At 39.7% G+C, this 26363-nt stretch overlaps 1 protein-coding gene across 7 annotated transcripts in view; it reads left to right on the top strand.

Moving 5' to 3' along the window:
* Positions 1-26363, top strand: part of GRID2 (glutamate ionotropic receptor delta type subunit 2) — an 812539-nt gene that overhangs the window by 721138 nt on the left and 65038 nt on the right. For all 7 annotated transcript variants that reach the window (XR_010998200.1, XM_068187568.1, XM_068187570.1 and 4 more), the window contains one exon: positions 24447-24613. Coding sequence is in view for 6 of the 7 variants with exons in the window: in XM_068187568.1 (XP_068043669.1) it covers positions 24447-24613 (167 nt within the window). In the remaining variant the exon portion in view is untranslated. The remainder of the gene's footprint in view (positions 1-24446; positions 24614-26363) is intronic.

The following is a 26363-nucleotide window of genomic DNA, read 5'->3' as shown; positions in this document are numbered from 1 at the left end:
TAGTTGGCCTGCACAGGAAGAAAGCTGCATGAAGAAAATGCTGTTAAAAGCTAATTTTAGGCAAGGAAAACTAATATTTTAAAGTATCTGATAAAAGGCAGAGATTATAATCTCTGTAACACATTTCAAAAAAATGAAAACACTTCAGAAAGTATTATTGGGTCCCCTTTGCCTATTTATATGCTTCATAATGTTCTTCAGGGTCTTTAATGAATTTAACTGGACACATCAGAGATATTAACCTGATTATAACTCAGGGCAAGACACACCAACGAGTCTTCCTCTGTGCCTCAGTTTGCTTCCCCCATTCATCAGCACTAAAGTGTGGCTTTAGTGTGCACTGAAGCAGCAGTTTGTCCAGGCTCTGTGAGAGCATCACCTCAGCGAACCTTCCTGGAGTGCCAAGTGAGACAGCAGAGACTTAATAAGTGCTCCAAACAGGTACAGGGAAAGGGACTTTCACTCAGCTGAGTAATGACCGTGAAGGGATTGGGATAGGAGAGACCACCACGGGAGAGAGGTGTGCAGGGATGGAGTGGACACTCCCACGTTAACGCCTGCCTTGCTGCACCACCTCAAAGGTTTGCAAAGAGCCTTCACAGAAGACGCTTCCCAAAATATTTTTGTAAAATCCTAAAAGTTCTTTAGTTTTGTCTTGCTTTTATCCTGACAGCTCTGGTGGAGCTGGCACTATTTTATTGTGAGGAAAGTAGCAGTCTAATGCTAATGTATATATAAACAGGAGGAAGAGGAGAGAGGCCAACCACTGACTCACTCAGCACCTCACCCCTCTCACTCAGCAGGACTGCCTGCTTGCTGTACCAGTGTCTTTGTGGGGAGTGGCACCTGTGTGAGTGCAAATACAATACAGTCAAATGACAGTGATTGCACAGTCCCACTTCAAGTCAGGCATTCTGCTGCTTTGACCTGATTTTCCTGGCAGGAGGGCAGGGCAGACAAGAGAAACAAGATGGGAAGATCATGCCATTGTAAGTTTTCGGGTTGTGATATTTATTGGTCCTGTTCCTCTCATAAATCAGGTGCATACATATCACCATGTGTGCTCCTGTTCTCTCCATAGTGAACAGCTATAAATACCACAGGTCCAGCTAGAGAGCAGCTGGATAGATTTACCCTGAAGAGAGAGCAGTTTTAAATACCTCGAACAGGAGACAGCCTGAAAAGCACAGGCACTTTAGATATTTTCTTCCACTTATTGTCTCTTCCTTTCTCAAAAGATAGCAAAAAGCTTTTGAAGGTCTGAATATAAGATAGGGAAGCACTCAGTTGTTTGTCTTCCTGCACTGTCAAATCAAAATGGATGGGGAGGTAGCTATATTTTTATAAAACCTGGATTATCCTGGAGAATATTCACTTTTATCTTCCCTTTTTCTTTATTATTCCTAAGTGTTTCTTGTGTCTCAAATTGATTTTCCTTTTTTGCATAGGTTATGAAATATGCATCTCATTCTGTCCTAGGAATCTCTATTTTTGCGGAAGTTATTTATTCAGAGAGGATTTACAGAGGCCCAAGTCATGCCTGCTTAAACATTCATTGAGGACTCCAAGAAAAATCATTTAGGCTTAAAGATATCACATTACATACCTCTTTATGTCTTCTTAAAAAGCACATTACCCTGCTTAATCCTTTACAAGCACCACAGGCTTTCCTATCCTTGGAACTATTCCCATTTAAAATATAATGAAGCACTTCTATTGTGCCCCTGTCTGCTCTTTCTTCCCTGGAGTATAATAGTGCCTAATGCCCTATCCTACCCACCTTGTTCCTCTGAACATGATACCATAGCCTACAGCATCTTCATTTTTCTCAGTAGAACAGAGTGGAAAATTCCTGTCCCAGGCAGAATTTGAATGCGTTTGAAACCTCTTCTGTCTATTTAACTCTATCTGTGAAATATTTAGCTGCTAGGAAACTTGTGAACTATTGTCAGGTGAAATAATGCTTCTGGATGGTGCATTAAGAGAAACTCCTTGTAGGCTCATAGTACTTCCTTTTTGACTTGCTCACAGTATCAAAAGGAATTTGGTCTTGAGATATGGATTTTCTTGTGATCCTAATTGCAAGTGGAAGCATGTGAGCCCGTTTGTTTTCCCTGGACACTGTGGATGGCACTTTAACCCTCCTGAAAATACTGTAATAGTAAAAATATTCATGAATAGACCATAACAAAGCTCTGCTAATGTTATTTGTGTGGGAAAGAAAGAGGTAATAACTATTTGTAATTCTGTGCTAGAACACATTGTTAATAACTGACCATGGATATGTTTAATTTGTTTACAGCAGTAGCAATATCATGAAGACTTATCTTGATGGGACAAAACCTCTCCTGAATTAATTAATTATCCTGATATACTCACCAATTTGCCACTGGAATTGCCATTCTTTTGGAAGATTCACTGATTGCACCCCAAAAAATCTAGTTCATGTATGGTAGTCCGCACATCTTTGTTGTGAGCATTTCGGGCCACGGAGTAGCGCAATTAAAAAAACCCACTGAAAACAAGAGAGAACCAAGACAGACTTTTGGGATACTGGATGTGCACCGTGATTCAGCAGTTTGGCAGTGTCTAAGAAAGGGATAGGAAGCAGAAGAGGTGAGAGCACATAAAAATGCTAGGACATTCTCCAGTATATCTCAATTCACAAGCAAGCGATCAGCTGCGCTATGCAGCTGTTGGTTAGAAGGCTAATTATCAACCCAGACACCAGTTCCCTGCTTCTGCCTCTGGAGCTGATGCTTCTTGGTCAGATGAGATGTTCTGTGTCTGCTCTATGAGTAATAAGATTGACAAGTGCTCCTAAGACCTTGATGTGTTCAGTCCCACAGCTGAAGGTGCAGTTGGTCTATTTTGTGATTACTGCCTCCTACACAGTCCATGATTTAGAGCTGATGGGTGCCTTGCAGTACCAAAGGCACTGACTGCCCTTACTTTGTATTATCATGGATAGTCTGGCTTTATTTTTTTTCCTAGAATTCTGTGTATCTTTACTGCCATATCTGGGGCTTTAAAAAACTTACAGCAGTGATAAAAGTTAGAATCCTGACCAGAAAGCTCTACAAACACAGTGTGGCATTACTTTCAGGCATTATCAAAAGGCTAATAGTTATCTGGGTGAGCTCAGTGTGTTTGGGAAGTACAATAGCTGGTCTGTGACAGTTAACAGAGCATGGAGCAGATTCTGTGCATAGCTTTAAAAACTAAAAGCAAAACTTTTCCTACCACCAAATTTTCTCAGAATTCAGGGTATGTTTAACAAAAGGCTTGCTCTCCCTCACCAACACTTCTGAGCATATAATAAAGTCTGATCTAACTTTGACTTTCTAGAGAGTTTTCACAGGTTTTATCTAGAGTAGAACATCTGTAAAAGTTATTTTATGCAGAGTTGAACTTTATTCAAAAGAATGGGTAAGTCAAAATTTGAGTTAGCCTACATATCAAGAAATGGATCTACATGGACATGTGTTCATTCAGCCACAAAGCAAGCCAACTCTTGCTGTATTCCTTTGTCTCCAAAGTTTTCTGAAAGGTTTATCTGAGTTCATGTTCTTCTGTTTCATCTGACATGCTACTGAATGTACTTCATCCTTTTGCTCTCCCTGAAATGCTGCCCAAGTTACTCCTGACTTCTGTTCAAAGGTCAGTCTGTGTATGCCCAAACCACTTCAACAACCTCCGATGTCACTGACTGCTGTCCTGCTGTGCCATGTAGCATTCTACCTTCCATGTGGAACGAAGGTAGACTGTCTTTGCTTGCTCTCTCATCTCTCATTTTTTGGAGAACTTTCCAGAGCTGTTCAGAAATTTTTGTGGGCCGTCCTACATCCAGGACCATAGTCTTTTCTATCTGTAGCTTATCCCTGTCCCTTAAGTCCAAACAAATTGGCTCCACGGAGACAACTTGAAGTTTCACTTCTCTTGAACTGAGCTGAGCTTCTTTCATCTGAAATAAAATTTGTGTGTTTTCCTCTGCTGTCTATTCATGTCTGACCACTAACTTGGCTCAACCTAAAGTCTACAGAAGCTGAATTGATCATCTTAAATTTTCTTTCTATTGCTCATGTCTCTAATTAAGTCTTGCCAATTTACTTTCCACATCATGTCTATGATTTACCCATACGACCTCCAGCCTGTCACTTCGGCACTTCAGTAGTTTCCATTGTTATTTTCTGAGGCCTCTATAAAGAATTCTTTTTGCATTTAGTTCAATTGAAAATGCTCCTGGGTTTAAAAAAAAAAAAAAAAAAAAAAAAAGTTGCCTTGACTTTCAAGGCCTTTCATGGTGAATTCTGACTCTCCCTGCAGCCTTCTCATTTCTGAATTGGAAATCATTTGTGTGGACTTCCAGTGCAATTCCTTTTTCAAGCAAAGTATCTTTATGCTTTCTCTAAGGACCCTTCTGTAAGGTATGTTTTCCCTCAAGACAGTAGTCATGTCTTTCCTTCAAACTCCTTAACGCTCTTCCCTTTGTTATTACAGTAACAAAAACCTTGACAACCAGGTCTCTGGTGTCCTATGATCACTACCCATCAGCTGAGCAGCTCTGTTTTGTTGCTTCTTTATGCTTTTTCCCTCCCTTTGGTTTATTTTATAGCTGCCAAATCAGAGGGGAGAGAGGAACACACACAATAATCATCTAAATACTGGCATAGATGGGATGTGGGGGAAACCAAAGATCTGCTGTACCCCAGAATGAACTAAATTAATGAACACCACCATTATCAGATGAATAGTATTTCTCAAAAAACAACCTCTCTGTGCGTGACCTTTCAGCCCTCATCCTCAAAGGAAAGCTACAGCCTAACTTGAAAAGATGAGCCTGAGAACTAAAGTTCTTCACAGTCTGATACAACATAAAAAAATAGGGTGAAAATAAGATTTTATTGGGCAATTGCTCCTTGTTATTTCTCAATTTCTCCAGATTCAATGGTGCCAGCTACATTTTTCTTTTTAATGTTCTCACTGATTAACAACAACATCATTGCCTTAATCTCAGAGGCAGTTTTTTAACCTTGTAGTTTTCCGTTTGTTTTCAGATACTTGTTTGCCTAAAAACTTGGTTATTTAGGGCTTTCCCCACAGATACATCCCATCTTCTGTTCAAAGATAATTCTCTCTTGAAACCTTGTTTCACCTTGATCTGTCAATGGCTATAAATATACCCTCATTACATGTAACTTGAGGTACCTAGTTTAGGTGTCCAAGTTTCTTTTTTTGCTGTTGTAGACAGGCAGTTTTCTTCTCTGGAGAGTGGTCAGGAATGCCTAAGATGGCAACATATTTTTTCTTGGTGGCTTATTTTGTACACTACCTACCAAACTACGATCATATTCCATGACTAGAAATGCCAATAAAAATAAGAAACAGCAAAATATACTCTGAGGAGCTAATTTTGCTTCAGTCCTGTAGAACTGCATTTTACAGAGAGCTGAGTCCAGACTTTTCAGCTGGAGAAAGGATAGATGACAGCCCTTTGAGCATGGGATGGGGGAGTGGGCCCCATCCTTCATCCTGAAGGCCAAATGCAAAGCTCAGTACTTCACACCTTAGCCTGTGTCTAACCCTGTAGACATCTTTTTATAGGGCAAAACAGTACAGAGAGGAAAACTGATTCCTTTGTGAGTGGAGATTTCACTTGATGTTTTTCTTATGTAGAAGTGGACTAATTAAGATGGACTGAAGCAAAATGTCCAGAGTGCACCTGATGGCAGGAGCACAGCTCTGTAGGACTGTCGGGGCAGCTGCCACTATCAGGCCAGGGTGCACTGTCAGCCATTTCGTCTAAAATAACCCTCAGGCATGTGCAGAAAGTAGAACTTTTTGTGTGTTAGTAGAACTAATTGTGTGTGAAATAGCCCCCAGTCTCCAGCAGTCTCCAGCTGTTGAGATAAGGAATAGGAGTTTGGGGGATTTTTGTTTTGTGGTTGGTTGGGTTTTTTGCAATTTCTGGAGAACTTCAGGTGTGTCTGATAGGGAAGGTGGGAACGCTACACTCTAATGGTGAATGTACCTTGACCACCACATGTGGAGTAACTGCTTGTGGCTTCCTGTGTGAGGACTTCATATCTTTTGGTGCCTTTTCCTGGTGCTGAGCACTTTGGGAATTGCTGCCAGACTGGTATGTCTGGCATTTGTTTCTATGGCCCTATCACATCTGAAAACCATAATCCCAAGCATTATATATAGCATACTTTAAATTTCTGAATAACTAAGCAGCATGAATGCTGCTTTCATTTGCACTGGCAGGTGATTAATTGTAGAAATTCTGAGTTCTGTCCTGAAGCTGGGATTTTTACAGGATCAAAAATTTTGGAAGGTATTGGGGAGTAAGAAAACTGACAATTAGGAAATAATTTAAGAAAAAGGATGCATTTTCAGTCAGTGGTTGTAAAAGCTGAGCAAGAGCGTGTCAGGATTATGCTCACAGGAAATTTTTTTTTGCTAGTATTATTTGTTGCCTAATTTTTCTGAGCTGGTCACACTCTGTTAGGGAGGCATCTGGTAGAAAGGATGGTCTAAACAGAAAATGATGCCGAAGCCACCCCTACAAATGAGTAGCTTAGTTTGTGCATATTTACATGCAACAGAGCAATGCTGTTGTCATATTCTGTAAAAGAAAAGGTTTGTGAGTATTTAGTAGGTGATCAGTGCATTTATTATGTATTAGCACAGGAGAGGTTTGAAAGAGAAACAGCTCTCCTGGGTGCTGTTACAAACCCTCTCCTGAGTAACACACAGGATTTATTGAAGAGTATGAGAATGGAAATGTCTGCACAGACATATTTGTAGCAAAATGGAAGTTCTGCTGCATGTCGCTCTCTCAATTAAAACCAAAGTTTATCTGCTGCAGGAGCCAGGGAGGGTTTGGGAGATGCAGATTCTTTGGGGCAGAAAGATACTGAGGGGTCAGTTTAGTGAGGTTTCAGTGGTTATTTGGGCCCTGCTGCTGGAGTGACATTGGTTCTGGTGTGGCATCTTACAGTGAGAACATGCTGGATATATATAATGAAAAAGCAATGCAAGGAAACTTTTGCTAGATAATAAATGTTTGTAACTTTTTCCAACCCATAAATCTACCTCTAATGCTGTTGCTAGAATTTTGTATGCTGCCTTCCCAGGCTCTTCAATCTGTGGCATTGCCTCAGCAAAACAGGTTGTGACCAACAGCTTTAAATGACCAAAAACTATATGATGAGTGATGAGCAAGCTGTGCTGAGGTGCCTCAGTGCAGTGAACCTCCTCCTGTATCAGCAGCTTGTGGAGGGAATATTCCCTTCTTTGGATTTTTGAGTAGCATGTACATTGCTTTTTATTAAACCAGAGGGACTCCTGATGGAAGTTACAAACTCCCAGGCATGTTTTCCTAGTCTGGTCACATCAGATATGGGTCGTGTCTGTGCAATCTGTAGGGAAGCACAGCTTGGGATGAGCACAAAATAACTTGAAGTTATTCTTTTACTTCTTCAGGTCACCTCTTGCAGACATTTTCCTATGGGAGGGTGACAAAAGATTTGAATTTGTGCAGTTTAACAACTACACGTTTTCTTCTGTGCCTAAATCTAGTTCCAGATCCCTTTTTAAAAAGCATCAGTGGAAAATTTCTGTCAAAAATTGCTACGTCATTTTGCATTCTTGTTATCCTGACAAAGAAGATGCCTGACAAAGAAGAGTAGTTTGGCATTTGGAGCACTCTTGTTTGGCTACAGGGGACATGCAAGTTATCAGGCATCTGTTATTCTGGTCCTGTGAGCTCTTATTTCTCCATTTTATTTCCATTAACTTAGTGCTTTTCCTGCAAGAGGTTCTGTAACATTTCTGGGTTGATGAAGATTAATAACACCACCCTCCCGAGAGTGTCTGGGAACTACACAGACTCCTACACAGCTCCAGCAACCTCTGCATGTTCTTTTCCTTCTGAATTCTCACTTCACTTGGTTTCCTCCCTCTTACTTTTTCATTTGTCTGCTTTTTGACCCTCTGTCCCTTCTGTTTGGATAACAGCAGCTCCAACTTTTCCCCAGCTCTCTAATTCCTTTCTTCTTTCCACCTTTCACCTCTCCACAGTGTTACACATCCCCTTTGTTATCTCCATCAGCTTACAATTTTTCACTGTTGATCCGTGCAACAATTTCCATTTGCAATCAGATGAAGCATTCCCAAACTCCAGCTGTCACTTTGAAGCCCAGTTGCCCACTCCTAGCGTGGTGGGCTGCTCTGGGGGTGTATCACACACAGACAGGGGAAATGCAGACTGTCTCATGATCAATAGATGGAGGCAGGAGAGCACACTCTTGCTCTAGGCACAGAACTTGGTAGTGTATTCACTTTCTTGTTAAATGTTTCCAGCTATCATTTTTGTGTATTAACATATTTTTATAATACCCAAATACTCTGTGATGCATTAACAAATGCAAATGATGGGATTGAATGTCAGGTTGTTTAAAGGATATATGCAACAGAAAAGAGACTTGAATAGAAATAATGAGAGAGTGCATTTTATACATCCCCTATGTTCCAGCCTTAAAGCATGACTTTGTGAGGCTGCAAGTCTAAAATCATGAGAGAAGCATAAGAGGTAACAGAGGAATCTTGTCTCATGTTTTTGGAGCTGTCATTCCTAAAACAGTTTTGATAGCTTTAGGTAATTTCTGTTCAACAACTTGTTAGTAAACAAAGAAAAAGTCTGTTCCAGAGACCAGCAAAAGCAATTGCAGTGAGTAGATCTGTAGGAAGTCTCCACTGTAAGACACTTAATAGCTCCTCATGAAATGACTCAGAATGTTTGCCTTCTAAAACTCTTATAGCTGGAAGTCCTAGAAAAGAAAAAAGTGGATAGATGAGGACAGCCTGCATCTGCTCCAACAGCAATTTTTTTTCAATGTCTTCCATGAATAGTCAATACATTAATAAACATATTGGTAAGCAATGACATGCTAGTGAAGTAATAAGAATGGCGCAGGAAAATTAAATTGCAAACTAAAAAGTACAAACAGAATACTTGGGGAAATCAACCTTTCTAGTCTCTAAAGTGTTTAAGTATCAAGCCTCTAAGATATCAGAAGGTATAATTAAAACAGATGATTGCCCTCAAAGTCATCCTAGTCTCAAAACCAGGAGACTTTAAGACACCATGGAGAGAAATAAAACCCAAAAAAGGGTAATTTTTCAAATACAAAAGAGGAACCCTATGCATCCCCAAAATGGTGGTTGTTTTACAAACTCCAGGTCTGTGCTTCTAAATACCTGTATGCACTTCTATTGCACATAGAAGTTTTACAGCCAGAGAGATCTCTAATATTTAATCTGAAAACAGGTCTGGTCTGGGAGACAAGAGACCGAGCAGATTTTTGCTGCTGGCTGCTTTTTGACGGTCATTTCAATATATATAGTGGGAAATATTCTAGTAAGACTGCATTTTGTTGGAATAAATAATTTTATTGATATAGTTCAATCAATTCAACTTATTCATTTATTCACAGTGTTAGCAGAAAAAAAAATATGTTGTGTTTAAGGAGGGAGAGAGGAGAAAGAGGACCAGTTTGAAGCAGATCAGGTGGTCAAACTGGATAGCTATTAAACAAAAGTCATTCCTCAAAGGTATGCCAGAACCTATGATTAACTTTTGTTGGATTAAACCATACTCATGCCAACAAAACCCTGAGGCTGGGATGTAGGGGGTTAATTCTTTAAAGGATAATTACAGTAAGCAGAAAGTCTCCTCTGCACAAGTTGTCAGGCTGCACCGCGGTCTGGTGTCACAATGTGAGCAGAGGCTCTTAGGGGTGCTTTGCTTTTCCATCCTTATTGCCAGGTAGGCAAGTGGGCTTTCCTGAAGTGTGTCAACTAAAAATATAAAGCTAAACTTCTTCTGTTAAATAAGCAGAATGTTTCCTTAGGCTGAGGAGTAGTTATTATTGGTTTTTTCCACCTTTTATTCTCTTTAGTTAAATTGCCATCAAGCAGTTTGTGTCTCCTTGCATTTGAATTAGGTGGCAGAGTTGTCCAGTTTGAAAATGTGACTACAATAAATGAGTTTCTTTTTGAGAGCTAAGCTATGGGAGGAGAGAATTAAAGTGCTATGTGGAGTATTTTAAGAAGCATTTTAACTAGGCTGTAATCACATATCATTCTTCTATTCTTTTGCATGAAATAACTGCTCTAGATAGGCTGCACAACTCCCTTCCTGAATTACAACGGCAGGAGAGAATTGTTTACTATTCCCAGCTCTAAAGCTTTCCTGCGGCATGGGGGCTGATTGGTGTTTATGGCTGTTTGCAGAAGGGCTATTTAATCAAATAAAACAGACCCCATTCCCCGCTGAATGTAAGAGAGGGAGAGATATCAATCCCAGGGGCTGTATCAAGATGGGTGGAAAACACAATGCATCTGTAATGAAAAACCGAATAGATAAGCAGCTGTATTACAAAAGTCTGTAAGGGTTCTGGTCATAGCATCAATCAAAGGGTGGAAGATTGTGTTGTTTTATCTCTCTGACCTCAGAGCAGGATTTCCTTGTAATGCAGCCACGGTTTAACCCCAGCCCGCATCGCAGCCCCACACAGCCACTCTGTCACTTCCCCCTCATTTCAGGATGAGCGAGAGAATCAGCAGAGTAAAAGTGAGAAAACTCATTGCTTGAGATAAAGGCAGTTTAATAAGTAAAGAGAAAGCCACAAAAGCCATCAAAGCAAAACATGGAGTCTGTTCACCACTTCCCACAGGCAGTCAGGAGTCCAGCCATCCCCAGGAAAGCGGGTGTAATAGGTACACAGGAAGGCAAACACCATCACTCTGAATGTTCCCCCCTTCTTCCCCTGGCTCTATATGCCCAGCATGATGTCACAATGGTGTGGGATGTCCTTGGGTCAGCTGTACCAGCTGTGCCCCCTCCCAACTCCTCGTGCACCCCCAGCCCCCTCACTGGTGGGGTGGTGGGAGGAGCAGGAAAGGCCTTGACACTGTGCAAGCTCTGTTCAGCAGTAATGAAAATATCCCTGTGCTATTGGCACTGTTTGCCGCACAAATCCAAAACACAGCCCATACTAGCTACTGTGAAGAAAATTAACTGTCCCAGTCAAAAAAAAGACAAATACTTTTCTAGCAAGAATTCTCACCCTGTAAGTAAACAAATCTTGGACATGGCACCTTCCCTTTAGTGAGTCTTGTCCCTGACACTCTGAAATACAAATTCCCAAGAACCTTCTAAATTTCTCTTCGATCTTCCATTCAGTCCTGGATGCAGTTGTTTACTGTTCTGTTTTACAAGATATTGATGGCCAAGACATGTCTTGTGATTGATCCAAGATACTGCAGCATAACTTGGTCCAAAATGGTCTGAATTTGTTACCTCTGGAAGACACTGAAAACAATATTTTCTGTCCTGCAGCATGGAGAAATGGCATGGCCTTGCTTTCTACACTGCACCTGGTCAGAAAAACGTGAGAAATCCAAGTCTGAAAACCTTTACAATCTGTTTTTCACACCTGGCAGGAGCTCTGAGCACAGTTGTGTTTTATGTGACATTAAAGTATGCACTTGAGAGCTGCTGGTGAGGGAACAGTACCCTGCCACCTCATTCATGGGTTTTCACTGAGAATTGGTACAATAGAGGACACCAGTCTGCTCAACCCTCATAGAGGGGAGGCCAACAGCTACTGCATGCTCAAAAGCAGAATTTGACATTAAAAATATTAGGTGGTTATCAGCAGCAGTATCTTCAGGATCAAAAATTTGGCCTCAAGTGCTAACATTTTTCCAAAGTCATGTCTTTACACTCAAGTTGTTTTTATGAATCTCTTGGAGTCCAAATGTTGTGTTTCACAGCATAGTCAGGAGGCAACACACAACAGTGTAGGTGCACATCTGGCAGGTGTAAACAGCAAAAGCAGGAATGTTTCCTCACAAAAGGAAAATGTGAGCATTGGTTAATGAATATTTGCAAAGTGCTTCCAGTCCTGCAGATTATGCTTTTATTAAACGGAACATCTTTGATTATGCTGTGGCTGTGCTGAGAGCTAAATGAAGGAGTTGGTTTTCTTTAAACAGTATCTTATTCTTGATTAGAGTGATCATTAAATCGTTTCAGATCTAACAAAGTGAGCAGCAGATGGAACACAGCAAAGCCAGCAGAAAAGTATGAGATTTCAGAAAAGAATCAAACTAGGCAAACCCAGAAGTAATTCAAAAGAGCTCATACCAAAATTCTGGCTAATATAATGATATATAGCACATGTTTGCAAATTAAAACAGTTGTGGAAAATACTCAGAGTATTATTTTGTCTTTTGATAGATGCCAATAGCAATCTTGAGTTAGAGAATTGTACTTCTGAATACATCCTCTCATGTGTGGTGTTGAGAGTCTCCCCACCTTTTTTAGACACTATAGTGATTTTGAAAAATATAAATAAAGTTTAGTGGAGTGGAAATATTAGCCAAGCATGTAGCTAAAGATTATATAATTTTTTTTTTGTATCTGATGGATTTTGCTATGCTTCTTGCTGTACCTCTCTCTTCCCTGCTTTTCCCTGCTCTTCCCTGCTTTTCAAGATCTTGAATTGCCTGATTGAGCCTCTAATCAGCTGGCTTCTCCATTTTCTTCCAATATCCCACCAAAAGTTTTCTTTGTCTTTCTACCACACCCTTTCTCATATCTGCGAAGTTAATTTCTCCCTATATCCAGCATGAAAAATCTTTAGCTCAAATTTGGCATCCATTGGAAACAGTCAGTGGTAGACTTCAGCCCAATTTGTATTTCCATCCACCAATTGCAACTGACTTGGCTGCTGCAAACCTTGTGAACAGAGTTGCAAAGGGCAAATCTCATGACAGCAAGAATTATTTAACATAACGTTATATCACATCCAGATCCATTCCTGGCTGAAGGAAGTCAAATCGCAACCATAGAGCAGGGAAGCATACAGAAGGTTTGTTTTGAATTTCTTTCTAGTACTATTCCAAGCCCTGATGGAGTTTCTTCAGTCCCCATAGTGTTTCACATGGTGCGTTTTACAACTGATACTGCATCAAATCGTATCAAATTGTATCCTTTCAGGACTTATACTGCACACCTTCAGTTTGTTTTAGTTATTAGTACTCAATAAAGTTTTTAAGCTATGAGGAATTTCTAACACCCCATGACAAGTCTTGTGTAAATTTTTAACTGCAGTTTTGATCTCACCTTTACCATGTTATTCTCAATTGGTAGTTTTCTTTATTTTTTTATTATGCTGTTATATTTTTACAGTCTGTGATTTATCTCATTCATTCAGCTCATACATTGCAAGACCTAAATACTAGTGTGTGCCCCATGCAGGTACAGAGTAAGCCCACTGATGTGACTATTAGTTTTTCATCAGCTGTAGATGCCTGTATTTGGCCTCAGATTCCCACTGTACTTGCATTATTCAGCTCTAAATAATTTGAAATATGGCAAAAAGGAATACATGCAACTCAAAAGAAATTTTAAAAGAGACAAGAGAAAATGTTATTGTGCTTTTACCTTCTTCACCTACAACATAATATGCTCTTCATAGATACGTCATCCATAAGATAAAGGGAACATATTTTTCTGGCATTGTATTTACTCAGGTTTCTTATATGCATCTTGCAAATTAAAGTTTTTCCCAAAATTTAACATGAATAATGATACTGTATTGGACTTGACATAGATATAGGAATTGTGTTTTCCCTTTGTGTCTGAAGGGATGATATTTTCAGAAGAACCCACATGTGTGCAGTACAATGTTTTAATAGAGCTGCACACAAAAAGGAGCTGTATCTGCCCTAAGAGCTGCAAGGCTGTTTGTACAGATGCAGGCATGCAGCTGCTTTTCCTGAAAACTTGGTCAGGCACTTATCACCAGTGTGTCAGAAACTGTGTAGCATACTTTAGTATCCCTTAACAAGTGAAGAAAATATTTGTGTTCATCGTTTTCCACTTTAAAATCCGTGCTGAAGGAACAAGGAACATGCCAATAATATAGAACTGGGTAAGTAAATTATTATTTTTCTGATTTGGAGGTCAGTTAGGCCTTTCTCCACCCTTCCCACTGTGCTGGCTCACATGTTCCTGTGCAATGCAGTACCTAATTTTTTGAAAGCCAGAGAAAAACTGCAGTACTTCCCTGCATTTAGTATACATGTGCAACACACTGTCCTTCCCATGGGAGAGTCCTGTAAGAGAAGTTATTTTTAACTTGTGATAGAAATGTAACTAGCAAGCAACAGCAGTTTAGATATTTTTTCTTTACATAGACATAGTCCAACTTGTTTGTCAGTGAAATAAATATGACAACACTGATGAGAAAGATTTCCTAACAAGGTGGTGGCCTTTTTCAAGCCATCCCTGCACAGATGCTGGGTGACACCAGCTACACATTGGATGAAGTGCTGAAATACTGAGTTCATGATTTTATGATCCTCTTGCATGTGTTTTTCAATTTTCTTTCCCATAGTTTGGTGCTAACTAATGAAATTATTTCATTCACTCCCGTAAGATATTTACTGGTGTACATGATTAGCTGGGCACTTAGCTGTCCACACTGCATGCACAAATACCTGATTTGTAAGTGCATTTTTAACTAAGAAAATCTCAGTTGATGTTCCTAATTCTGGCTGAAATGCTACTTCATTTTAAAATGGCAAATAAGTTCTGATTACCTTGTGTCTTCATGATGAAATTTTTTTCTCCTTCCTAAGTACTTTAACTCTACTTTTCTCACCACTCATCTCAAAAACACCTTGGCTGGCATTTTGATTAATGTTGTAGGACTAGAACAAGTAGTTGATTTTAACCTGATTGTATTCTATTTGTATACCCAGTGACGTGGGGTATACACATCAAATTCAAATTAAAAAAATAAGTAAGACTGGGTGACTAATTGTAATGTATGTTTACCAAAGAACTATCCTGGTTTATGATATAGTGAGATTTTTCAGCATATTTTGTCTAAGTTTGAATCTGGCAGGCTTAGGCAACACATAAAGAGTCATAAGTTTCCATGATTTATTATACTTGCAGGAAATCAAGAATGAAGCAGGAAACACAAATGCTTAATGCTTCTATTGATACATATTTAATTTTTTATAAGATGTCTAAAAGCATGGCTCATGTAAACCAGAGTGAATTATCATTAGGGATTTATTCACTGGAATATAATCACAATTGAAACTGTAAGGAAGAAGGTATTTTATAAAATACTGAGTACCTTCAAAAGCACTAAAATTGTCAACATGTCATCATAGGGTATTTTCATATTCAACTATAACCTCTTTTTTATCAATTTGGGTTTTTTTTATTTTGAAATGTTAATCCATTGCAGGGAAAGTAATTCAGATTGAAGTCCATTTTTTGGAATAAAATATTCTCCAGTTTGGATTTTTTTTTTTTTTTACTGCTTTTTGTCCCAAAAATCTGTGATGTTTTTTCCTTAATTCAAAATCTTGAAATTCCTTGTGCAGGAAGAGAACTAATTTCTGCCCAGCTCAATCTATCACTTTCACCAATTGAAAGTTCTATGTTTAACATTACATCTCTGAATTTCAAATGTCCCACACAAGAATTTCTGTTGATTCCTTTTTCAGGAGAAAGAAAGGATTAAAAATCATTTATGAAAAGTAATGGTCCTGAATGACTCCTCAAGCACAAGTGATTGTTTTTCAGTAATGTATTTATTTTCAGTTAATATTTGGCAGCTGTTTCTCAGTACTGTCATCTGTAACTGATTTCTGGCACCTGAGCTATGCTGTGGGCAAGTCAGGATGAATTGGAAGCAAATATAAGAGAAGTATGTGACTTGCACTTCATGTGTTATTTACAAAGGTGTGCCAAATGAATGTTACAGCCCTGGATAAGTGGAAATGCTTGTGGCCAGAGATGAACTGCTCTGTGTACATTTGAAGGCAAAGGCTGTAAGTATTTCCCTCTGTAAAGATGCAAAAGCCCAGCCATCACCTGAAATTAGAGTAGCAGTAAACATTAAATCCCTCGATGGCTATGGAGAGGGCTCAGGAGCTGTTACACTGTTTTGGGTGCTGTCTGAACTTGAAACTCCTTCTGGATACTGTTTACATCTTTATTTACCTTTGCACACACAGAACTTGGGTGCCTGCTCCTATGCCTGGCCTTGCCCTGCCTGGCAGCCCTGGCTGTGCATTGTGAGTGGCTCCAGTAGCATTATTTGTATTCACTGTTTTGTCTGAGGGGTTTGACTTCCTAGTTTGTGACTGCAGGCATGAACTGTATGCTGGCTGCAGGCAGGGCAGCAGAGGCAGGAGCTAGCTTCAAGACTTACAGGGACTTTATGTGACAAGTTGTGTCACATATTGCTCTGTTGTGTCATCGTCTCAGTTGTCTGCATAGTGACAGCTAGAAGGCAGCCTGAACTGAGTAAAAAATGTGACTGCACTGGTCTTGTCCCCCCTGCCACAGCTCCTGATGTCTTCCATGGGCCCTAAACTGCAGAAGAAAGCGAAAACCCTCATAGCTCAAATCTGTAATGTTCCCCTTTTCCTGTGGGTTCAATACACCTTCTTGCAAGAATCAAAATGCATTCTGCAGTAGGGTCTCCAAGGACCTGACAAGCCAGTCACTAGGGATGGTGTGGTGGCATTAAGAACCAGTCTGTGCTGCAGTCTGAACTTACAGCCTCCCAAAAGAAATGCTTAGAGACACCCTGTGGCAGCCTTTACTGAGCTCTCAGAGAAGAGGGATGCCAGGTATTGCTGAAAGGTAGAAGCCCGAAGGGATGGGGACAAATCTCAGTTTCCTTCTTTCCATGGCCACATGACCTGCTGCACTTAGGGGGAAGATTCACTGCCAGAGAAGAGAAGTAGTTTCATGCAGGTTTTCCAGAGGAAGAGGAGGCTTTTGAGGCAGCCAAAGTCTGCAAGCAAAGTGATGTGGAAGCACTGGGCTTCATGATGCAAACCAGTTCCTGCACACTCCAGCCCAAGCTTGTGCAGGTTGCTAGCAGTCAGTGCTCCCTGTCTCCTGCAGGTTAGCAGAATGAGAGGAAACATGCAAAACTGCTGTGCAGTGTACTTTCAGAGAGGGGAAAAAGAGAGGCTGGGAAGCTTTTCTTTTGAAGCTTTGAGATACTGTGTCTAGACCCAGCTGGCTCCTTCCATATCTGGACAGGAGATGCTTATCAAAAAGGGAAGAATACAATGGTTCTAAAGAAGATAGTTAAATTCTTTTGTGTGAGTAGTGGAACATCTTGAATCCTATTACCACTAGGAAAGTGGTCAGGGCTCATGTACGAGGAATATAAAAAACTGAAAGATAAGTCAGTTTCTTTAAAATAAGTTTCAAAAATGAAAGTATTATTTCAAATGAGCTTTTACTGAAGAATTTTTCAGTATCAGTGGTAGTTTGCAAAGATTCTTCTTGTGGTTAGAGTTCTTTTTCAACTGATGAATGGTTTTGATGAGTAGTTTTTTGACTTCTAATGATTTTTCTCTCCTTGCAGTTGGTATTCAGTAGGCATGTTTTTGAAAAATTAATCTGCCCAAGAATTGCAGTTAGGCTTCTATTCTAAAGAAGGGGGACAAGAACCCTTCAGTGAGCATCATACTGGATTGATTTAACATAAAGAGGGATGCTACTTTTCTATATTCACCTCTGCTTAACTTCTTCATGGTACTTAAATCAACAAATTATTTTTTACCCAAATGAAGAGTATTGAGTATGTTCCTCATTTAAGTGTTCTTTTATTGGGAATTAACTGCCACAAAAATATTAATTTATCAGAAGAGGGGAATCACTTTAGCAACATTTGGTTTAAATTTGCCCCATTATTAAGACTGCCACTTGGTTACATCGAATTTTCTGAAGTGCTTTCGTATAATTTCTGTGTATGACCTTCACTAGTGATACTCTAAAATAGTATGCATTGCTATCTGCATACTGCATATCTGCACCTGTCAAAAAACAGGTGAAAGGCTGGCATAATTAAAAAAAAAGATATTGCTTCTTTACCTTTCAAAGGCCTGCTTTGCTCAGATTTTTTTTTCTCCTGTGTCTCTTCCATCTGAAATAAATGTTTGCTGTAGCAAACCTGTGATTCAGCTGCATGTAAGTGATCAGCATGATCTTCTGGCTTTTTAGTGCTTTGCTGTGGTTACCTGAAGAAGCAGCTGGCTCTGCTCTCCCACCACCCTCAGAAATGTACCTTCAGTTGGCCTCCACTGTTTTGCTTCACTTGTTATTTTCTTTCTTGTTGACTTACAAGATACCTTTAATTACAATGGCAAAATGTGAAGGCACTGGGAAAGTTCTGACACTGTGGTGCTCCCTCATTACAGAGGTCTCATACCTGAGTAATTCCTATTCTGGATGAATTATAAGGTCTGCCCAGTGGAACAAGTGAACATGTTATCATGAGGTTTTTCCTCAAGAAGTTGATGGCAGGTTGCATATGAGGAATTAATGCTTTTCCTGATTAAGTTTTGTGTGTAACAAATTGACATGCCATTCAAGCTGATATGGCACTGTAGTGAATGATAAACTTCATACTGAAAAGAAGGTGAGCCTAGGATTTCTAACCTCTTGTTTCTTCCCCTAAGCTTCCGTGTGTTTCATTTTCCTGCTGCTGTTTGCACCGGGGCTCAATGATGCTTTGAGAAACTATTCCAGACTTTTCTATTTGAATAAGTACAAAGAATACATTTCAATGTTTTACAAATAGTGGCCATTGAATTTAAATAACTTTCTATAGACTCTGCAAAATTACATATTAAAAGTGGTGGTAGTACTAGTAGTAGTAGTTGCCTGGTTGCCTTGCTGACTGAATAGAGTTATATATATATATATATATATATATATATATATATATATATATATATTTGAATTTTATATATATGAATTTTTATTCTGTTCTCTAATACTACCATGGGAATCCAGCTCCCGTCTTGCACTGCAGAGAGCTGTCAGTCAGATTCAGATTCCCTGATTGCATGACTCCATTTCACTCTTAAGTTATGCAGATCAGCCACACGTGCGGTCCTGCAAGAGTGTGGGGCAAAAAGTGCCAAAATAGTACTTTGGATGTATGGAAAGATTTACTTTTGTAAATCAGTGAGGTCTATTCAACAAAGCTGAAAGGTAAGGTTTTATTTCACTGGGATCCAAAAAGAAGTCAGCTAGATTTGTGCCCTTTGTGAACAAAACCAAGACTTGAAACCTTGGTCCTCTGAGGAGAACAAAGTAGCAAATATGAATTTCTCTGAAGGCAGATCTGACTTCTGCTGCAGTCTGAAAAACAGCGACTTCATTGGCCTCTTGCAAGAGGATTATGGAAAGTGCTTCCATTCCCTTCTTGTGAATGCCATCAAGCTGTTTGCCAACACCTGACAATCTGAAAATCTAGATTTAGGCTTCCACCTCAGATTTCATCTTTTCCTTTCCCCACTTTGAAGAACAATATCCCCATTACCTATACAAGCTCTTGCTCACCTATTTTGTTCATTTAATCTTCTCCTCTCTCCTTCATCCCTTGTGTAATAGCAGCCTTGGCAAGGCTGTTTTCTAGAGAGGAGCACAGCCCTCTGCAAGCTGTAGCTGCTGCACACTTGCTGAACATGGCAATTGTATCAAAAATTTGATTTATGTATTTATATATGCCAAAGTCTCAGCTCCACACTGATGGGCATAGGTCTAGCTAGCAGCACTGGATGGTGTTTTTTCCTCTCTGTAGTCACTGCAGTGGAATGGCCTGTTCTGGAGAACAGGACCCTCAAAGTCCTGTAGGGAGCAGATAATTAATCAGTGTCCTTAATGGGTTTAGGTCAGAGCTGGAGCTGCTGCTGCTGTGCTGCAGAGGAGTCTGCTTCTGGTTTTGGCTAAAATACAATAAATACTGCAGCTGACAACTTCACAGGCAGGGAAAGGTGTTCAGCAGTTGGCACCTGCCTGATAATGGAAAGGAGTAGAAAAAGCACCACCACTGTGTCTCAGGAGTGTAGGCACAGAGTGTTCAGAAAATGGGCTTCATCAGCATTATCTAATAATCTTCAGATTTTCTTCTAGAAAATTAATATAATTTTAATCAGATTAAATTTAAGATTCCCTGGCTCTATGAGTCCCATTGTTGTTATAACAGTTAACACATTTTATGTACAGTGAAATACTTAAAAGAGGTCTGCAGGAAAAATCACGGCCAGTTTTTTTAACCTGCAATCTATTGTGGTATTTCTTTTCATTAATGAGTATTCTTTGTATTTCTTTTATGGAGGAATTCAAAATACAGAAAAGATATTATCCAAGAATAAAAGTATGAAAAATTGCAGCAATTGGTTTTTGTTTACTTACAAATTTTTTTTCTTTTGAAATTTAACATTTTCTAGACCTAGAAATGTGCTTTTAGAATGCCAGAGTTGTACACAAATACATTATTCAACTTACTGTGCACGAACGGGTGAGCTGTAACAAGAAATGATATCCATATCCCTCTTGGCATAAAATATGTGCATATGCAACAGTGTAATGGCTTTAAATGTTTTCATCTTATAACTCAATGGATTTTTGGTGGAATCATCCAGGATAAATTTTCGCTAATATCTACAGACAGGGCTTCAGCAAAGAAAAAAATTTTAACTGTTCAGTGATAGAAAATAGAAATATACCATCCCTATAGAAATAGTTTTAACATCTATGTGCTGATGATTCCTGTTCTGTGTAACAACCCTTTTTACAGTAACTCCTTCTGAATTGCTCACAGGACCATGAAGTCAAGTCAAGCATTTCTGTGTGGTACCATACCTCCCAGTTTCACTTAATGACCACTGCAGTGCATGAGCTCAAAATACCCTGATGAACAACTAACAGTTTCAGTTTTGCCTGCTTTTGTTGTTGTTTTTTTTTTTCCCCTATGACAATAGATATCAGATACTCGAAGTTTTTTAGCCTCTGCCATGGTGACAGGCAGGAAGCCACAGGGAAGGAGAGTGAAGTGTCAGCTCTCCATGCCCCGGTGGACTGAAGAGCTGGGGTTGCTGCAGAATGATAATGTGCTGCCCTCCTACAAACTCCTCCCTGCCCATCCAGGGCTGTGTGGCCGTGTGTGAACAGCATCCAGATCTACCACCATCCTGAAATGTTGTTCTCTCTACACAAAAGGCCAATATAAGATGAGGAAATGTAGAATCGGGGATGCAGTTCTTCTGCAAGTAGTGAGTTACATGTGTCACAAGGATCCTTTTTTTTTTTTTTCCCCATGGTGATTCTGCTTTCATTTAGCTCTTATAATTGGCTGAATGTAAGTTCCTTAAATTTTTCTTATAGTACAGAGATGGAATTTTTGCTGTTGTTTTTTGGCCCAAAGTAGAAGTCTTCTGCATCGCTATTGAAGAGCTGCAAAATATGTGAAATGTGTAAGAGGGAAAGACAGAAGGATAAAAGTTTTTAATTGACATTTTGTTCTGAAATTCCCTTGTCCTTTTACAGAGAGTATCACCTCTCCTCTTTCCACGGTGTAGGTGCAAATCTGTGAAATATCAGCAATGTTCCAGGTATGCTATACTCTAGCAAAATTTATTCTTGGTCCTTTAAGCTAAAACCAGTCTTGAGCTGTGTGAAAGATCTCTGGGCAAAGAGTTTAGATGGATTCTCAGAAGAAGAGTATGCTAAAAAGGAAATCCTATAGCTCCAGAGCTGGCAGATTACTGATTCTCTCTTAGTGAAACAGGTGTTTCTCCCATGCATAAAAATTAAGAATTGGAGAGAGTTCAGAAGTAGTGTCACTGCTACTGCGAGGGCCGAACTGATAGATTTGCAAGGAAAGATTAAAGAAAGCTATGTCCAGCTCAGCTAAGTAACAGAATGATCCATCAATAATTGAAAAGTGTCAGCCCCAAAGTCTGAGTGAGTATTTAGAACTGCAGAGCAAAAATACCTAAGGATGACATAAGAAGTTATATATATATATAAAATTAGGTAGTAACAATAAATACACAGAATAGCAATGAAAAATGTTAGACCAGGTAGTAGTTCGCTAAAGAGAGGGATTGAAAGCATGACAATTACAACTTAGGTTTTCTCTGTGGTTTTGAATTCCTGAGATTTGTAAGTGAATAGGGCAAAAATGCTAAAAATGATGTATTTTAATGCATGGTGCAATCATGTGTTGAACATAGGTGATGGGAATGATCCCTTCTGGCTCTTCAATCTCTTTTGTGCCCCATGCACTTTAACTGAGGCTCACTGTGATGTTATCTATGAAAAGTAATATCTTTGTGGGAACCTGAACTGTGATATTATGAGCCCTATTCTGAGGATCTTACATATACCACTTCATCACAGATATTATTGACAGTAAGTGCTTTTACCACTTTTATGTATTCTCTTTGTGAGTTGTTTTATAGCAAGGCAGCTAAATCAAGAGAATTTTTCCTGACCAGCTGATAGGTCTCCTTACAAGCACTTAGGTGAATTCAATGCACTAGGATGATATAAAGGCAGGCTGGGACAAAAGCAGATGACAAAATATGACCCTCTGCTCTTTCCATCACCTCAAAGGTTATGTCCCACATGTAAAATTACTTGGGTTTTGAACCCCACTTTTCCTTAATACTTTTGTTCAGAAAGTCCATCTGATCCTTTTCAGGATTCATTTGCCAACTTCTGATCCTCTGCTTTTGTCTCCTATTTCCCTCCCTTGTTCTCTGCACATCATGATCGTTTTTCAGGCTGAGTCATTATCCTGTTAAATTCTCCCAGGAAAGGCTTTTTTCTCAGTCATGCTATTTCTTACTCAAGTGGTGCCTGTAGGAAGATCAGAACAACCCATGCTAGGAAGAGCTCTGTGAGTAGCAGTACCTATACGATAAGCATAAAAGTTGTATTGTTTGTTAACTGCAAATTCACTTCTATCCCTTATTCCCTGCCTGTTTAGATAAACCTAAACCTCCGCTGGGATGAGAGAAAAAATATTCTTGACAATTTCCAGAGCCTGAAGATTGGCCAATCCTGCCCAGTCCTGCATGTGTGTGTGTCTGTGTTCACTTTGAAAATAATTTTCTTTATCTTGAAAGTCCTGTGGAGTCAACAGATAATATGGCTCCCTTTCTGCTCCAAAATCTGTACAAATCCTCCCCCTGCCATGCCTACAGATGGAAACAGAAAATATTCCCTTGCCAGGCCTGCAGTAAAAAGGAATGTGTCCCAAATGCTATCATTCCTTGTGCACTACATCTTGTGAGCAAGCAGACAGTGTGGCTTGCTTCAGTAACTTTTATATGTAAACAGTCTTTAAAAACATAATCTACATTGTCAAAGCCTAATCTAAATGATGTACTGACATTGCTTACTTTGATATGCTGACTTGGTTTTGAATTCTCTCTGGATTGCCTGGCCCCACATGGCCTTTTTGTATTTTGTTTACTTTTCACTTAGCTGTCACGTATTTATTCCCATTAGATGTACAAAGTCAATGGATTCAGCCTAGCTTTACAGCTTAGTTGCCTAATACAGCACAGGGAAAAAGCTAAATTAAGCCAAGCAGAGGGGCAGGAAAAAAGCAGAGGGATTCTTCAGGTCTGACATAGAGACCAAGGAAAGAGAAAACCAGAAAAAGATCTGGGTCTGGTAGAGCAACTAGAGATTACTGTTTTTTGAGAAAAAAAACATGATATGTCTGGAAAGCAGAAATTAATTAATTTGTATAGACTGAGTTTCTGTTTTTAAAGGCATCTTCTAAAAAAATGCTTAAATTTTGTATACATCACATTTTTTTTTTTTTTTAATCTGGATTTGTTTCAAATGTGAATGGGTGGGGAAATGTTACTTTAAAAGCTTTTTCAGTGTAATGAAATCTTAGTCAATTAAAATGGCCTACATGATCTTGTTCTGTGAAAGTCTTTGAAGATATGTGAAAATGCCTCATGCTGAGAAAAGCAATCCCAAAAAATCTGCTTGGTATGATCTTACCCACAGAACCCATAAGACAAATGGGTGTTTGTGAAGTCTGTCACAACTTGGAGCATGACTGAAATGTGGACCATCCTGAACGGTGGTCTTCCCTCTGGATAGCCATGCCTACCCTGCCATGCTTCTCCCAATGGGAGTACCTACCATCCCTCCAAATGTTTTTTTTTTACAGCTCGAAGGAAAAACAGGGGGATTTCATGTGGAATTTAGTGTTGGTGGAGGGACTGTGGTGTTTCCTTTGCTCCTGGAAAAGGGGCGGTCCATATTTCCTCCATGGCATTGTGTCATTGATGGCACATTGTTTTCAGGTCACATTTATTCAGTTTCAGCTGAGGTGCTCAGCCCAAGCCCTTCATGGCACCAGTGTCTGGCAGCAGTTGGGCACCCAAACTTCACTTCCCTTAAAGAGCAGACTGTGCTGAAACTGCCCCTTTTCCAGATGCACTGACCTCCTTCCGGACTTGGTAGCCTATAGCCTGAGCTTTTCCTCCATTTGCCGCAGGTGAAATACGGGAACTATGCCTTTGTGTGGGACGCGGCGGTGCTGGAGTACGTGGCCATCAACGACGCGGAGTGCTCCTTCTACACGGTCGGGAACACTGTCGCGGACAGAGGATACGGGATCGCCCTGCAGCATGGTAGCCCTTACCGAGACGTTTTCTCACAAAGGTAAGCCTTTGGAGCAGGAGGAGCAGGTACTAAGGAAAGGTTTCTCTTGGCTCTGGACCCTTCTTCCAATTTAATTTTCAGAAAATGAAAAACATCTTGTACTTGCAATCCACTTCATTTCTTGTGTATGCATTCATTTTTTCTGAGACATTAAATTATTCACTTTTCAAGAAGCTGCATTAAAAACACCTTGTGTTGCTCTTATTTGAATTGTTCTTGTTTCTTTTGAAAAACATTAATGAGATAACCTCATTAGCAGGAAAATGAGGAAAGAGTTGCTTCATTTGTTATAGTCTCAGCATAACTCAACCCTTCCTATTACAGAAGCTGTTTCTTAAAGAAGAAAAAAAGGGAATTTGGACACTGATGGGAAAACTAAAGGGGATGAACAAGAACATTTGATATTCTGGTGGAAGAACCCTATTAGTACCCAAAAGCAGAGATGCTTATCCCCGTGCTAATCGATATCTTGGGCTACAAAAGTGCCATCTCTAGAGATGCTACTGGTACTGTGTTTCTACTGGGATCGGAAATACTAAATTAATTGTATGTATTGTGCCTTTGCATACATATTTCTGCTTCACTCCAGTATTGATTCCTAAATCAGGATGTGTATGAAATGTAAAAAAAAAAAAACTACTAAACTTCTATCTGCAGTTTGGCGCTTAGGAGAAGATGTGAGCTAGTCTCCTGATCCTTTTTTCATTCTGAATCTGGTCTCTCAACCGGGTTTCTATTGGTTTGTGTTATGTGTGCAAAGCAAAATTTTACAGTAGCTGCAATGGGATTTCTGTTGTGCGGCTGCCAGGTAAACATACAAAATATGCTTAATTTGGACTGTTGCCTTTGCCTCTGTTCAAAGACTGTGATGGGGGAGAAAGTAGCCAGTAAGTAACACTGTGCAGATCCAGAGGAATCACTCTCTGCTCACACTTATTGCATGAATGGGAAAGACTTGGATTCTTTGAATCTGTTCCACTTTGGGAGTGACATTGCTGAATTTTGTGCTAACGTAGCATCAACATAATGAAAAATTTCACAGGATCAAAAAAAATTTAATTTTAATGAAACATGTGTATTCTTTGTCTATTACAAAGAGTATTAGAGGCAAATATTTACCTAATACTGTGATATTCTCGTATTCCAGCTGTCCAGGCTGGCTCTACTTAAAATCTCTGGCAGCCTCTATGGGGTTCTCTAGTTCAGGGTTCTATAGTTCGGGGTCTCTGTGCAAAACATAGGAGTAGGATTCCTTCCTGTAATCTTTCAAAGAAATTTTTCCATCTGTTCTCAGGTGCTTGTCAAGGTGTTAAGTCATCCTCTCCACAGCCTTATTCCTGTAAGCCTGAGTACAAAAGTTGGAGGACATTAGGGAATTTCAGAGTCTGTGTCTTTATTACTAAACACAGTGAAACCGCCAAGAGACGTGGCATGACTCATGCCCACATTCTTCCTGCCCACCACTGCTGTTCTGCAAGCCAAGGTGGATGCATCCAAAGTGCCCTCAGAGACTGCTTGTGACAGGGTTTATGCACTGGGCTAGCTCTTGGCTTTGGAGGAAGTGGTTATGGCTGATTCTGGTAAGAGAGTTTCTCCTTGGTCGCGGTATTCAGCACATAGAGAGGCTGGGTTACAGTTTCTTCTGATACACTGCCTTCAGCAACTCTGGATCATTGGTCTGTGCAGGCCTGACATTTCCAAGTACAATTTCATTTCATAAGAAAATTTTGGCTTTTCAGTGTGTTATTAT

The sequence above is a fragment of the Anomalospiza imberbis genome, chromosome 4, assembly GCF_031753505.1.
Source record: "Anomalospiza imberbis isolate Cuckoo-Finch-1a 21T00152 chromosome 4, ASM3175350v1, whole genome shotgun sequence".
NCBI classification, from domain to species: Eukaryota; Metazoa; Chordata; class Aves; order Passeriformes; family Viduidae; genus Anomalospiza; species Anomalospiza imberbis.
The sequence above is the reverse complement of the archived record's forward strand: the minus strand, read 5'-3'. Positions and strand labels throughout refer to the sequence as shown.